Below are 13,370 nucleotides of genomic sequence, written 5' to 3'. Positions count from 1 at the left end.
AAGCAAAATGGTTTACGCACCTGCAAAAATGCATCCGGTAGTGGCAAGTGAAATCAAAAAATCGAATGAGTTCAGCAAGAACGTGGCAAGTTGAAATAAAACTATTACTAACAAATTCAAAGCGGTATGTAATGCATGAGTGAAATTGCCTCACCAAACACTACTAATACAATTACTGAACCATCGTAATGCCAAACATGCTCTATTGTACATATATTCTTGACGTATTGGAACCTTAATTCTTCAAGAAAACAAACCTGCTCAACAAGTGAGCGAGCGATCCACAACTCATGTAAAATTGACAAAAAAGATGCAAAAGAAAACAAAAGAATAACAATTGGATGATTTAAAACGGAAAACCAAACGAAACAAGGAAAATCTACTTTCTCTCTCTCTCTATTTAAGCCAACCTTAAACAAAATGGTATAAAATAAAGAATTTAATTTTTAAGAGCAGCATGTTATTGGGAAAGCACGAAAGCCGAATTCTGTCGTATAGTCTTTGGTGAATTGATTTAATTTTTTGTTTCGTTTTTGCATTTTTTTGTTTAGTTGCGTGAAATCGGTGAAGATTACCAATATTGATGACAAAATGAGTTATTTTTAGTACGGCAAATTGTATGCAGGTAAGTACACCTTAAAGTGAGTGGATGTACAATCGATACTGTAAGAGTGGCCTGTTTGAAAGCATTTCTCTTTTTTTAGTCATTTACATACGTGTAATCGATACACAGCATCGTTTTGTTCGGATCCGATTTTTATAGCATTTTCTCTGCTATTTTTGTTCGCAATGTTATGAAGATGCCGAGTGAGCATAAAAAATGTTAATAATCTGGTCCAATGAACAGTTGTTATACAAATTAAATTATACTGTTAAGTGTACTACCTATACTGTTGCTAATGGTACAATGGTAATCGATGAAGGTCCTATCATACAAATAATTTTTTTTTATAATTGACAATACTGCGTAGAACTGTCATATTTAAATTTAAAAAAAATTTATAATTGCTTAACACAGTTATCAGTTTGTATGGTAATGAAGAAGCTTAAGAAAAAAAGCTTGATATATGGGTCATGTTTATTATTATCATTAAAGGTCACAGACCAAGAGATTTCTCGTACGAACATTCGCTAGCTTAGTTCTTAGCCCTTTTTAATGATAGTCACTTGAGATTTATTACACACTTGCGAAGCGTGTTCGTTAGAAACGTTTGCAATGGAATATTTCCATATGACTTGCATGAATTCTCATAGTTTAAGGCTCAAAGGGAGTTTAAGGGTACAAAGCACAACATTTTCGATGTTTACTAGGATTTTTTTAAATGTTTTGTTTATAGGATGTTAAACAATTTCCAATAGAGTTGAGGGGTTTTTACTCAGGTTTATACAATTTCTATTTCCTTTTTTAATTTCAAAGTAAAAATGAATATAAATAGTAAAATTTCAAACAACTCATCAAATTGAGCAAAAAACAATCAGGCAATGAAGAAATAAATTTTTAGTAATAAAAATAAAATAAAGTATTGTACCAACAAGTACATTCTGCAATCTTTTTAAGAGTTTTAAACGAAAAATTAAAAACAAATACGAAGAGTTTCATTATCATTTATCTCAAACTTACCCATGAAGCACTATTTCTTTACATCAATTAAAAGTTTTTTTTTAAGTCCCGTCCTTCGTGCGCTTCTAGATAAAGTGAAAACTAACATGTTTATTTTGATACTTTTTATCATTTTTCATTCACTCAAACCAACTCGCAAACTTCAGTAAACATCAACACCGTATGTAATCTTCTATGTTCACTAAAAAGCTGCATCACAATTTTGGTTGCTTTTTTGATGCAGCCTTTGATACTGGAATAAAACAATCTATTTCTGTAACAGGAAGGTAAACCCTAAGAGCATTGTTGTAATGTTGCTAGAGTTTCTAGTTCATTATTATTCTCGCTAGTATTCATCTTGTACCAATCGATGCTCTTGTCACTCTCAAACCGTGCCTAACGACTTATGTTCTAAACACAAGCCTCGTTTAATGTGACAGTAGACAAACGTGCATTAAAAGATAGTCAAATTTATTGTCCCCCTCAAGGCGGTGTGTTTATTTGATGTCACACAGCAGTGCAACTCCACGCAACGTCCAGTGGCGCGGATTAAAGTCCGTCTCGAAATCAATCGAGCCGACGTACTTCTGATCGGTACGCTGCGGTTTCCGATAGATAGGACACTCGTACAACCGCGGATCCTTGCCAGCGGTTGTGTTGATGGCGTAGATGAATATCACCGGCATCTGCTCGTACAGTACCTTTGGTTTTGATTCGATCAATTTACCGCTGCGCCGGTCCAACGATGCACCTGTGGAGAGCGTGTTGTGGTTTAAGAAAATGGATAAGCGTATAGTAATGTGTGTGTAAGGAAGGACGAATTGGGCGCACCTTCGAGGAACAAGCCGTATACGTAGACACCTTCCTGGGGGGCATCGTGGATGTCTTCCTTGTTATGGCGCGTAATTTGATTCTGCAGCACTACCGAATCTAAGGCCCAGCCCTTATGGGCTCGCGTTACCTCCTGACGATGATGGAACCGTTCCCCGTGGAATAATGGAACAATTTAACACACACGACAAGGAAAAGAAGAGAAAACCAAACCATCACGTTGGGCAGTAGAATGCAATGTGAAGCTATAAAATTATAATTTACTTCAGTTTTTAAAGGTTCTAATGGTAAATGAAGGTCGTTTCTATTTAGGACAATTACAAAATTTATGGACATTTTATGATTAGATAATGGATGGCTTTAAGTTTTCTAGTCTGTATATTATTTATATGCTGATACAACCGGCATCCTAAGGACATAACCCATCCAAATCTATGTCGTCTATACATATAACTACCGAAAGAAGCTCACCCCTGCCATTGAACCCTAACCACACTTAACTTCATTGCTGTTCCAATAAATCATCAGTATCACGCAACAGGCTAACTTAAGCAAACTGTAGGTTCAACTTTGATCTCCTGCATCTACCTTGCGTACGGTAAGAAAAGTGCTTAGCAAAAACACTTCATCTTCAGATCTCGGAGACCGCACTCAAGACGCACTCTCTTGAACACAATCCGGTTCTACTCAGGGCCAAGAAAATACTGTAAAACCGATTGAATTTTCCAATCAACCTACTTAAAGCGGTTCCCTTACACGCTTTCACCCCTGTCCGGAGTTTATCAAGTGATGTCCAAGGCACTGGATATTTTGAGACGAAATCAGCATACTTCTAAAGCTTCTTTTCCACCCGAGATGGCACCCGGTAGACCGAAGACAGTTCCTAACTCGATTGGCAACCGAGAGTATTGCTTTGCTGGGTGGCTAGCTACAGCTTCGGCTTCTTGTTGGCAGCTTTAACCACACATAATACTCACCGGATACTACTCAGCCCATTGTTTACCGCTCGTTAGCTGGTACATAAATCCGGCAAACGGTCGCAACCGGTCGCTGGTTACAGTCTGCTGGGTTTGCAATGTGATGTACGGCACGATACGTTTTACCGCCCAACCGTCTTTAGGGGTACTTTGTCACATACACCGTATTTTTCCACACATACCTACACACTCCTGTCTCGGTTGTTGATGTTGTTGCTCGACATTGAAATTCTTCGCGCAACGTGACCTGCGACTTCGTTCCACCTTTGCACCGAGAAGGGAAACCCACAAAACTCTAACATGAAACTCAAACAAAGATTCCTTGTTCGGAAGAAGCAGTGAACTTTTTTTTTGTCGGTTGGTTCTTGCAGAAGAAAGCACGAAATTGTTGGAAATGTGTGTTTAAAATACTTATTCTAAGCGAAACGGTAAATGTTTTTGATATTGAGCCGGAAAAGTTTAAATCAATCAGACTTTAAATTTCAAATAGTGATTTTTGTAATATTTTTACTAAGCTTTATGCTAAGCTTTATATGGAATATGAATAGTCTACCAATTTACAAAGTCGTAAATTCATTTTCCATTAGCTTGATATCAGCCAGGAGGAGATTTCGCGCTGAGTGACGTTAAACAGACCAGTAATAGATACTACTTCAACACTCACACCGTCATAGTGTTAAGTACACACGATACGCAACTTATACGAGCCAAGCGAAGAAAGAGAACGATCATCGTAAACGCCTCAAGAGACTAAGTCCATCATCATCGTCATTATCATTATGATTGTAATCGACTTCATCATCAGCGCCATCGCTATTTTCTCTTTATGCTTCAGTTTACTTCATGCTTTCCTTCAACTTTATAGCAAGTAAACTTCATTTCTAATTCTCACACTTTACAATCTTCTTTGTAAAGCTCTGTGTAGCTCGTGTCAGAAAAAATATAGTAAAAATTATGTCTCTCTCTCTCTCTCTCTCTCTCTCTCTCTCTGTAGAAAGATCTCTCTTTGGAAGGAAATAATTAAAACTGCTACAAAAAATACTTAACGAACTTACAAGTACGAAGCTGATACTAATTACGATGTCGCTACGGTTAAGTGAACCAATTCGCTTCATCCGACAATACATGGGCACGGGCGCACGGAACACCAAATGAGATGCTAATGATTAAATTAATCCTTTACACCGGATAGCACACGCACATACACACCGGTGAAACAGTTGATGCATTCCGACAGGATAACTACCGTCCTTAAAAGTCCATCAAGCATCCAATACACTCTCAAACACGGCATCACACACGTTCGGTCCCTTGACCTTAAAATGACGTCACATGCATGTGAAGCACAATAGGCACGTCTTCAAAGTCTTGCGTTGTTTTTAACGACCGTTCCGTGCCTGTCCTTCGGTGGGACGTTACGGAACTTTCACCTTCTAGCTGTCGATCATAATGTGGATGTGGAAGATGGTGTGAAATACAGTTTTTTCTCACTCTGTTGGATAATGTATGCATAGCTTGGTGTAACACACTTATTCCGTGTAAATAAGAATGGATCAGTGGAAGCCATTTTGTGAGATGATTTTAAATTTGCATGCAACTGAACTTTGTGTGCGTAAAACTCCTAAACAGCGTCCTTTGAATTCTTTGTACTATCTCCAACTTTAAACAACAACGTGAAACAAGCTCCATTTAGATAATCCTTTCTTATCCCACAACATCCATTCGTAACGTGTTTGAATTTTGCATTGACAAATGATTCACCAACCAGAGCCCTTCCTCCCGTCCCGCAAAAAAACCAATCCACGAGAGTATGAACAAATGGCTAATGTTAATACTAAACACGATCGTAATAATACCATCTCGCAGGAGGTATTGTCACCGTCTACGTGAGCGGCATCGTTGTGTCACCGCAATCAGGTGTCTATCGATCGGTAAATCCAATAGCGCGAGCAACGAATTATGACGCGGTGCGGCTGGAGACACGATGCAATGCCTTCGTGGCCACCATGGTATGAAGTGCAAAATTTGTATTCTTGACTTATGACCGCACCGAAGCACACCTTGCACCACGTCGATTGGTACATTCTTTCCCGCTTGGTACAATTGCGGTTAACGATGGCTGGTCGTCAGGAAAATGGCATCCAAGACAAGCCAACTTACAGCTTCTACTGTATGCCATTTCTCAACCCGGGTTGATGCTTTTGCAAGTGTTACTCCACTGCCGAGAAACTGAGGATTGTGTCGATGATTTACCTTTTCGTAAACAATAATTCCCGCCTCATCCGGTTTGCATACTTTTAACCCTACAATACCCAAATACCCACGACGTGGTAGCCCTCACCTGTCGCATTGCGGTTAGGAAACCTTGCTGGTTGAAAAATCCCGTCATCCAGAATACCTACAGCAAATACACACACACACAGAAAAGGAAATACAAGAAAATCAATAAGCGTTGTAAGCACGGCAGGCGACATTACTGTCGGCATTATTTCCGGTGCCATGCCATGCGTTGCACTGGCATGCACTGGGGCAGAGCGACTCGAGACAACTACTACCTTCGGTCGGTCATTGTTAATCCAGGTGCGGAATTGTTGATTTCTTTCAAGCAGCTCCGTGTACCAGAAGCCGAGCGTTGTCGATTCCCACGAGATCTGTAGAGGAATGAGAGCGGAAACGGAAATGTAATGGATTTTCTTAACTTTGAGGACGCTACAATGCAGAGACTGCGTTGTCTTTGTTCCTCATTAACGATCAAATTGAGAAGGACTGAGTTGCAAATGAGATGGAAATAGCACCAAGAAAATATTGGGGAAATTAAAATTACGGCACGCAAAGTACAGTGACCCTTGTAGATGATTGTTCTGGCTTTGCTTTAAACGCTCGATACAATTACCTTCTGCCATCGCTCTGGAATACGTGCATCGTACATGGCGTCCAGCGATTGGCGCAGATACTGGCTCATCACAATCGTTCCATCGATCGCCAGCTTCAGATCGCACAGATTGTTATACACCGTGTTAATGACGCGCTGCATGCGATCTATCTCTTGTCTGTTGTGAATAAAATTGTGTTCATTTGTTTTTTCACTCCACACATCGTTGCCTCTACCGCAACACTTACCTCAGGAAAATGTTCATCGGCAGCAGCGCACCCATTCGAGAGAGCGATTCCTTCACCTCGAACGCCACGTACTGTGGCGGTAGTTTACGCAACATATCACTCGCCAGCTGGAACACGATGCTCTCGCGCGTTTCACCCCCTCCACCGCCGCCCTCCTTGGGCTGGACACTAAGGATCGTGTCCAGGATGCCCTTGGCCGTGTTGATCTGGTACGTAATGTCCGCATTTGGATGCAAGCCAAACACTTCCGGCGTGTCGGTCGGCGGTAGCTGATTGATGTAGTCCACGTACACCTGAATGTTGCGCGAAATCGGCACACGGTAGCCCTTGTAGAACTCAAAGCTTGGCGTCAGCAGGTGCTCGCTGAACCACACCTGCGTGAAGGTGGTCAGCAGCCGCTTGTCGAAGTCGTCGGTGACACGCCCACCGTACATTACCTCGCCGAGCATGTAGCAGAGGGTCTGCCACGATACTCCCTTCTTGGGGTCCATCTCGTCCAGGTGGTTCTGTATGAACTGTACGCTGGCGGAAAAGTCCGCCTGGTTGAACTCGTACGGAATGTTCCATCCGAGCGGGCCAAACTTGCGCCGCTCCTGAACGACACAGTGCAGGAAGGCAACGGTGTATAGCAGCGGTGGCCATTGCGGTGCCGACGTGTAATCGAGGTAGTCCTGCGTGAAGGCAAGGTAGCTACGCTTCAAGCTGGCACGTATGCCTTGCGGCGGTTCGTTGGTAAACTTGATCGCCATCTGCAGCAGACCGATCGGGAACTGGGGATGCGTTTCGGTCGTCACCCACAGCCGGAACGAGTCGGCTACGTGTTCCGTTTCGATCAGCACGTCGATGATCTCGTTGCAGAAGCTCAGCGACAGGTGCACGTTCTGCAGCAGCACCCAGCCGCCCGAGGCCATGCATTCGCCCATCAGCTTCCGTGCGTGATACTCTTGCCCTTGGCCCATCGAGACCGTCTTGAGCACGATGCCCTTCACCTTAGCCAGGGCGGCGATCTGCGTGGTAGGATCGGAACCGATCGACAGAATGCAGACGAGCGGGGTGCGCGGTTCCGACTCCGACCAGGTGACCTCCAGGTCGAGTATGTGCATCTCGCCGTACTCCTGACCAAGGGAAACTTCGATGTATCGACGAGCTTGGGAGATCGTACGATCGGGACTCCATGATCGGATCAAAAGAAGCTTCCGAAAGACATCAAGCTCGTGCTCGTAGTCGCACGGTATTACCTCCAGCTCCGGGCGCTCCGTCTCGTACCAGTTCTTCCACTCGCGCTCATTATACTCGATCTTCTTCAGGATGCCCTGGAAAGTCTTGAGCTTGCTGATCTCGACCAGGTTCAGCCACGTGATGTCTAGAATCCATCGGAAAGGCTTCGGAGCGACCCCGTTCAGGTCCAGCGAGGCACCTCCCTTAACGAACGCCATGAACTCATCGTGACTGATATTGCCCTTCTGGTAGTCGATCTTAATCGCCAGCATTAGCGTAAACAGTTGTTTGTGCCGCTCGTACAAAGAGCGACTCGTGAAGGCCCACACCTCGTACGTTAGGTACTTCAGTATGATGTTGATGCGTTCCTCCGTGATATTGCTCTTCGTCGACTTGGTTATCGAGTTGTCAAAGATAATCAGAAACTGTTTCAGCGAGTTCTGGTACATCACATTCACGTTCGACATTTCAACAATCAGGAAGTACAGGATCGAACCTCGGGCGGCAACGGCACGGAACTCCTCCCGTGCGATCATAATCTTCTTCTCCGTCACCTCCGAAATCTTCAACTTTTGGTTCACCTCCTCGGCCGTTGTTTTCGTCTCCTGCAGCACCTCTATCAGTGCCTCGTCATCCACCAGCGAGCCTTCGGTTGAGGTGAGCCGACAGAGCAGATTGCCCTCGAGCTCCTTCATGCTGCGCTGGTTCTTCATCACACTCTCAAACAGTTGCACCCGTTCCGCCTCGAGCTCTGACTTTTCCATCAGTATCACACGCCCCAACAGTTGATCCTCCAGACCACGCATAGTCACCGTGAAGTCGATGATCGATGTCTTGGAGCTGATTTCCGGGCTGAACGGTGGGTTCGGTAGCTTCGTGGTGATGTACAGCATAAAGCCGGGCATAACATCACACTCCTTGTCACCGACCAGCACCTTTTCGATCGAGCCCGATTTGATAAAGTTCTTCTCCAGCACATTGTCAATGACTGGGTCAAGCTCCATTCCAACGTCCTCAATCAGCAGTGGCCTGCCCAGCGAGAGACTATCTTCCAGATGAGTTCGGAAGTATTTGTGGTTCAGCGATGTGATTTGCAGCTCGTTCTGGTCTTCTTTAGACTTTATCCACAGCTTGCCCTGTGTTTGCGGATCAATCAGCAGCGGATAGCTGCTCGATTTGGTTACGATCAGTGCATTCTGTACTGAGAGTTCATCGTTCGGTAGACCCTGTAGGTTCCACTCCGAGATTGTTGCCGAATCGACGAGCATGTTGATGATGTTTAAGTTCGTCGTAAATGGAATGGTACGTGTTTTCAGGATTTCCATCCACGTTTTAAACAGTGTACCGCGGAACTCCTGGTTGTAGGGACCGCAGTACGACAGGAAACCGGTAGCTAGAAGAACATCACCAACCAGCTTACCCAGCTGTATCTTAAACTCCTTGCTTTGCTGCGTCCAGCGAGCCTTTTCGCCGCCCAATCCGTTGATCAGAGCCGTGGCAGCAGTCATTTTACGCAGACAACTGTTGGCAGCGTCAGTCAATCTTTGTTTCTCCGACACTGCAGCGTCGTACTGATCCTTCACCTTTTGCAACGCGGCTTCTCTTTCAGCTAACTGATTTTCGGCTGCTGCTAAATCTTCCATAGCAATCTATTGGAGGAAAGAAGTAAATGTAACACGATGCACCACCGGTACCCGAGGTACATGGCAAGAGCATAGATTAATCTGGACTGATTTCAAAACGGACCAATTGACCCCCTATTACCCAAAACCCATCACCCACTCTCTCTTTTTCTTTTACATACCCTTAGACGAGCTTCCTGCAGCATTAGATTAGCCTTCAATGGCAACACCTCCTTGTTCACGCCATGGAAGAATGCCATAGCCTTTGTCCAGGATAGCAGTCCAGCAACGTCACCACACACTCGTCGAGCCGTGTCCATGTTGTAATCCTCCATACGAAAGTATGGCTGCAGATGTTCGATCATCTCGTCGTTGATCGTATCTTTTGGATAGTTTTGCAACTGCAACAGGAACGTTGTGCTGGCCATCATCTTCAACGACTCCTGCCACGATGGTTTCGGTGACGGTGCGCCTGTATCGGCGATGACGGGGTGCAGCTTACGCTGGAACATAATCAGTACGCAGTCCATAATCCGCATGATCAAATGGGGTGGCCGGCCAAGCTTCCGTACTGTTGCAATGTGCGCCGGTTTGATAGTGTTCAGTGCCGCTTCTGCCTCTTCCAACGCAGGTTTAGCAGCTTCCAGCTTCTCTTCGGCGAGTGCCTTCTCCACCGCAATGCTCTGTACGAGCGCCTCGGCTTTCTCCTTCACGACCTGTACCTGGTTCTTGAAGACCTCCGCCTGCATTGCCCGCTCCGTGACCTCCACGAGCACCCGTTCCGCTTTGGCAGACGCTTCTACCAGATCCTTCTCCATGATGGCGAGATCTTTCTTCAGAATTTCCACCGACTCGGACGCCTCGGCCAGCTTCTCCAGGCCGGTGTCCATCTTGTCCGCACCATCGCACAGCTCTCGGTGCTTCTGCATGTATATGTTCTTGTAGCCGGCGATAAAGTTTAGGTACGACTTTGGCGTGACGTGTGTCGCTCGGCGGAACCGTTGATAGTATTCGTTAGATGTTTTCGACACCACGTCCTGGATCGTTCCGAGAGCGTTCACCAGTTCCAGTTTAACGTCCGCCGTACATTCGATCGTGAAGTCCGCCAGAAAGTGGCTCGCCACGGCGACGAGCGCATCCTTGGGCCACGGCTGGAACCAGTCCACCGTGCAGCCCGACACCAGGGCCGGAAAGCGCATAATCCTCCGCCGGAAAGTCTCCCCGACGGGAGAGAAGCAAAACACCACGTGCAAGTGGTGGCACACGCGCTGCAGGAAGTACTCCATGACCGTTTCCTGAGTGACGTTTTTCTTTTGATTTTCGCGCTTCATGGTCGGCGTTAGCTCCGACACTATTTCCGTCTGTTCGTCCCGATTGAACAGGTTCGAGATGACACCGGATGAGAGTATGTTGTTCAGGTACTCCAGGAAGCCCTCCTCCTTCACATCCATGTCGGTGAAGAGGAACGTGGTGCCCTTGCCCTGTACGCCACAGGACCGATAGAGCAGCTTCAGATCCTCCAGAAAGTTGGCCACATTGTACGAGCGCGTCAGACTGATCTGAAACGTCTTGTAGCCGGCGATGAAGGAGGCCAGCTTCGTCAACGACTGTTTGCCCGAGCCACCCACACCGACAAGCATTACGTTGCCGCGCGGATGGCGAATGATGCGCGATATCTTCACCAGATGCAGCATCGCATCCGGGAAGAAGACCAGATCCATGCCGGTGCCACGAATCATCTCGTTGAATTGCACCAGGAACATCTTCAACCGCTCCCGGAGCACGTTAAAGCATGACACCGGCTCGTAAACCTTCGGCAGCTCCATATCTGCCTCTTCACCCTCCTCACCGGTCGGTTCCGGTGCGTCTCGCATGAAGTCCACAAACACTGGACTCGGACCGGCCATCTCGCGGTACTCCGGTCCGAGATCGTCCTCCAGCACGGACAACATTTCGTTGATGAACCAATCTAAATCACCCGGTACTACGAACCGATCGGCGAACACGCGTGTGCACTCGTTCTTCCAAAGCAGTATCAGCACCGCCTCGGACGTGATCACCGTCGACAGCGTTCCAATCATGCCCTGCCATATGCGCGACAGATCCCGCAAGCTAAAGATGTAGTGAAACTTTGCCGGAGTCGGCAGCAACTGGTTGCGCGTGCGCTGCCACAGTATACGCGTCAACGGTACGATCCGCTTTACCAGTTTGCGCACCTCGATCGAGAAGCCACGCTTCACGTTGTAGTGACCCTCGCCCAGCGTACGGAAGATCGTGTCGATCGACGCATTGTCCGGTATGTTGCAATTAAACACGCTGAACTGTCGCTTGAGGCGGGCCGGAATGTCGCTGCGACCACCGCCCGGTAGGCCCATCGCACCGGCAAACTGCACATCGATGATATTGGTAAACTCGCCCGGCTTCTCCAGGCTGTAGAAGCCCTTCATGTCCATCGTCTGCCTAACGATCTCGTTCGTTATCTGATCGCCCCACTCATTGATCTGCGGCATGTTAATGTCGTCGATGAAGACCAGCAGCTTGCGACCACCGCCCGGGCCAAACATGTTGCCCAGCCGCTTCTCGATGTAGCTTTCAATCGTCTTCTGGAAATGGAACGGGCTAGTCGCCGAGGAGAAATTGAACGACCTGCCCATGTGTGTTTCCGTGTTGAGCTTCTTCATGAAGTTTTTCATCATGACCGTCTTGGCCGTGCCCTGCTCGCCGATCAGCAGGACGCCCCGTTCCTGCTTCACGATCGTCTGGATCAGGTAGTCGATCCGCACGTTGTCCGCGATCGGCACGAGTATGCTCAGGTAGTCCGGCGTCGAGAGCTCCGGATACACGTATGGGGTGACCAAAGTTTTCCACAACTGCCAACTGCCCGTGGGCGACACAAAGAAATCGAAGATCGTGGAATCCGGCTTTTCCTCGGCGCGGGGAAAATCCAGATTACGATACTTCTCCCGTATGTGTGCGTCCAGCTTGAGGCGATCGGTTGAGTTGAGGAATGCTCCGAGCCCCCAAGCCAGTGCAAAGATGTACAGCCGATGCAAATGCTCGGCGGAACAGCTTTCATCCTTCACTTTCGGCTTCTCCTCGTCGGCCATATCATCTGCAGGTGAAGTGAGGTGAGGAAGATGTGATGGAAACACACCCCGTGTCACGGAAACTTTCAGCACGAACCATGCAACCAGTGCACACGGCACCTACGATACCTACCTTCTATGCTGCCAGTGTTTGACACTACCTCCTTCTGTTCGTCCTCACCCGTATCGGGAATGAGACCATCGAGCAGATAGATCATCTGCTGGATGATGTTGCACTGCAGTACCTCCATCATGAGCGTCAAATTTTGTGTGCCCCACGTGTATATCTTCAGGAACGATGATTCAAACAGTTCCTGCAGGACTTGCTTTTCGCGGGGACTGCGTGTCCTCAGCCATGCTTGCAGAACTGAAACAACAGAAACCTATAATGCAAAGCAAATTCCACACAAAAACCTCCACAAATGTGTAACAAAGTCTCAATCAGCTATCAATACTGGAAGTAGAAAATCAACTTTACATCGGGTGAAGTCCTTGAAAAGATTGTCTTAGAGTAAAAATATAAAATAAATCAAAGAAATATTTTTGACATTGGAATATACAGTTGACCTTCCGCCATAATTCCAAAGAGTCCTGAAAGTAATCTAAAACAATGCAAACGTAGTGGTGCTATAAGCACCACACACAGTAAACTCACTCGGTTTCCAATCCAGTCCGGACGAGCTCATATACACCATGCCGTTGCGGGATACGGTGGCCGGTGACGCATTGTCGATGTTGTGCGGCTCAAAGATGATCTTACACGTCGGTGCCATCGATAGCCGATCGCCGTTCGCCAGCGTGAGCGTCTTGTTGTCATCCAGCACGGAGTTCAAATTCTCGATCCAAATACTATCGACCGGCCCATCCAGAATGAGCCAGGTGTACTCACCCTTCTTCGCTTTGAGCGTTTTGCGCC

General features: G+C 46.6%; 3 protein-coding genes across 3 annotated transcripts in view; 2 read left to right on the top strand and 1 right to left on the bottom strand.

The window, feature by feature from the left end:
• The window catches only part of LOC126557109 (F-box/LRR-repeat protein 7), a 440,460-nt gene that overhangs the window by 139,574 nt on the left and 287,516 nt on the right, over positions 1 to 13,370 (top strand). The gene's annotated exons all lie outside the window — the stretch shown is intronic.
• LOC126556930 (bumetanide-sensitive sodium-(potassium)-chloride cotransporter-like) overlaps positions 1 to 13,370 on the top strand; it is a 146,775-nt gene that overhangs the window by 108,669 nt on the left and 24,736 nt on the right. The window lies entirely within an intron of this gene.
• Positions 2,098 to 13,370, bottom strand: part of LOC126559609 (dynein axonemal heavy chain 5) — a 21,874-nt gene continuing 10,601 nt past the window's right edge. The window contains exons 8-16 of the mRNA XM_050215779.1: positions 13,110 to 13,370; positions 12,588 to 12,821; positions 9,551 to 12,480; positions 6,529 to 9,395; positions 6,302 to 6,458; positions 5,964 to 6,059; positions 5,750 to 5,806; positions 2,432 to 2,564; positions 2,098 to 2,351 (exon numbers count right to left, since the gene is read on the bottom strand). The exon at positions 13,110 to 13,370 is cut by the window's right edge and continues 2,845 nt beyond it. Coding sequence (XP_050071736.1) covers positions 2,098 to 2,351; positions 2,432 to 2,564; positions 5,750 to 5,806; positions 5,964 to 6,059; positions 6,302 to 6,458; positions 6,529 to 9,395; positions 9,551 to 12,480; positions 12,588 to 12,821; positions 13,110 to 13,370 — 6,989 coding nt within the window. The remainder of the gene's footprint in view (positions 2,352 to 2,431; positions 2,565 to 5,749; positions 5,807 to 5,963; positions 6,060 to 6,301; positions 6,459 to 6,528; positions 9,396 to 9,550; positions 12,481 to 12,587; positions 12,822 to 13,109) is intronic.

The sequence above is a fragment of the Anopheles maculipalpis genome, chromosome 2RL (assembly GCF_943734695.1).
Source record: "Anopheles maculipalpis chromosome 2RL, idAnoMacuDA_375_x, whole genome shotgun sequence".
NCBI lineage: Eukaryota > Metazoa > Arthropoda > Insecta > Diptera > Culicidae > Anopheles > Anopheles maculipalpis.
Note: the sequence above shows the minus strand (reverse complement) of the source record. Positions and strands in the feature narration are given on the sequence as shown.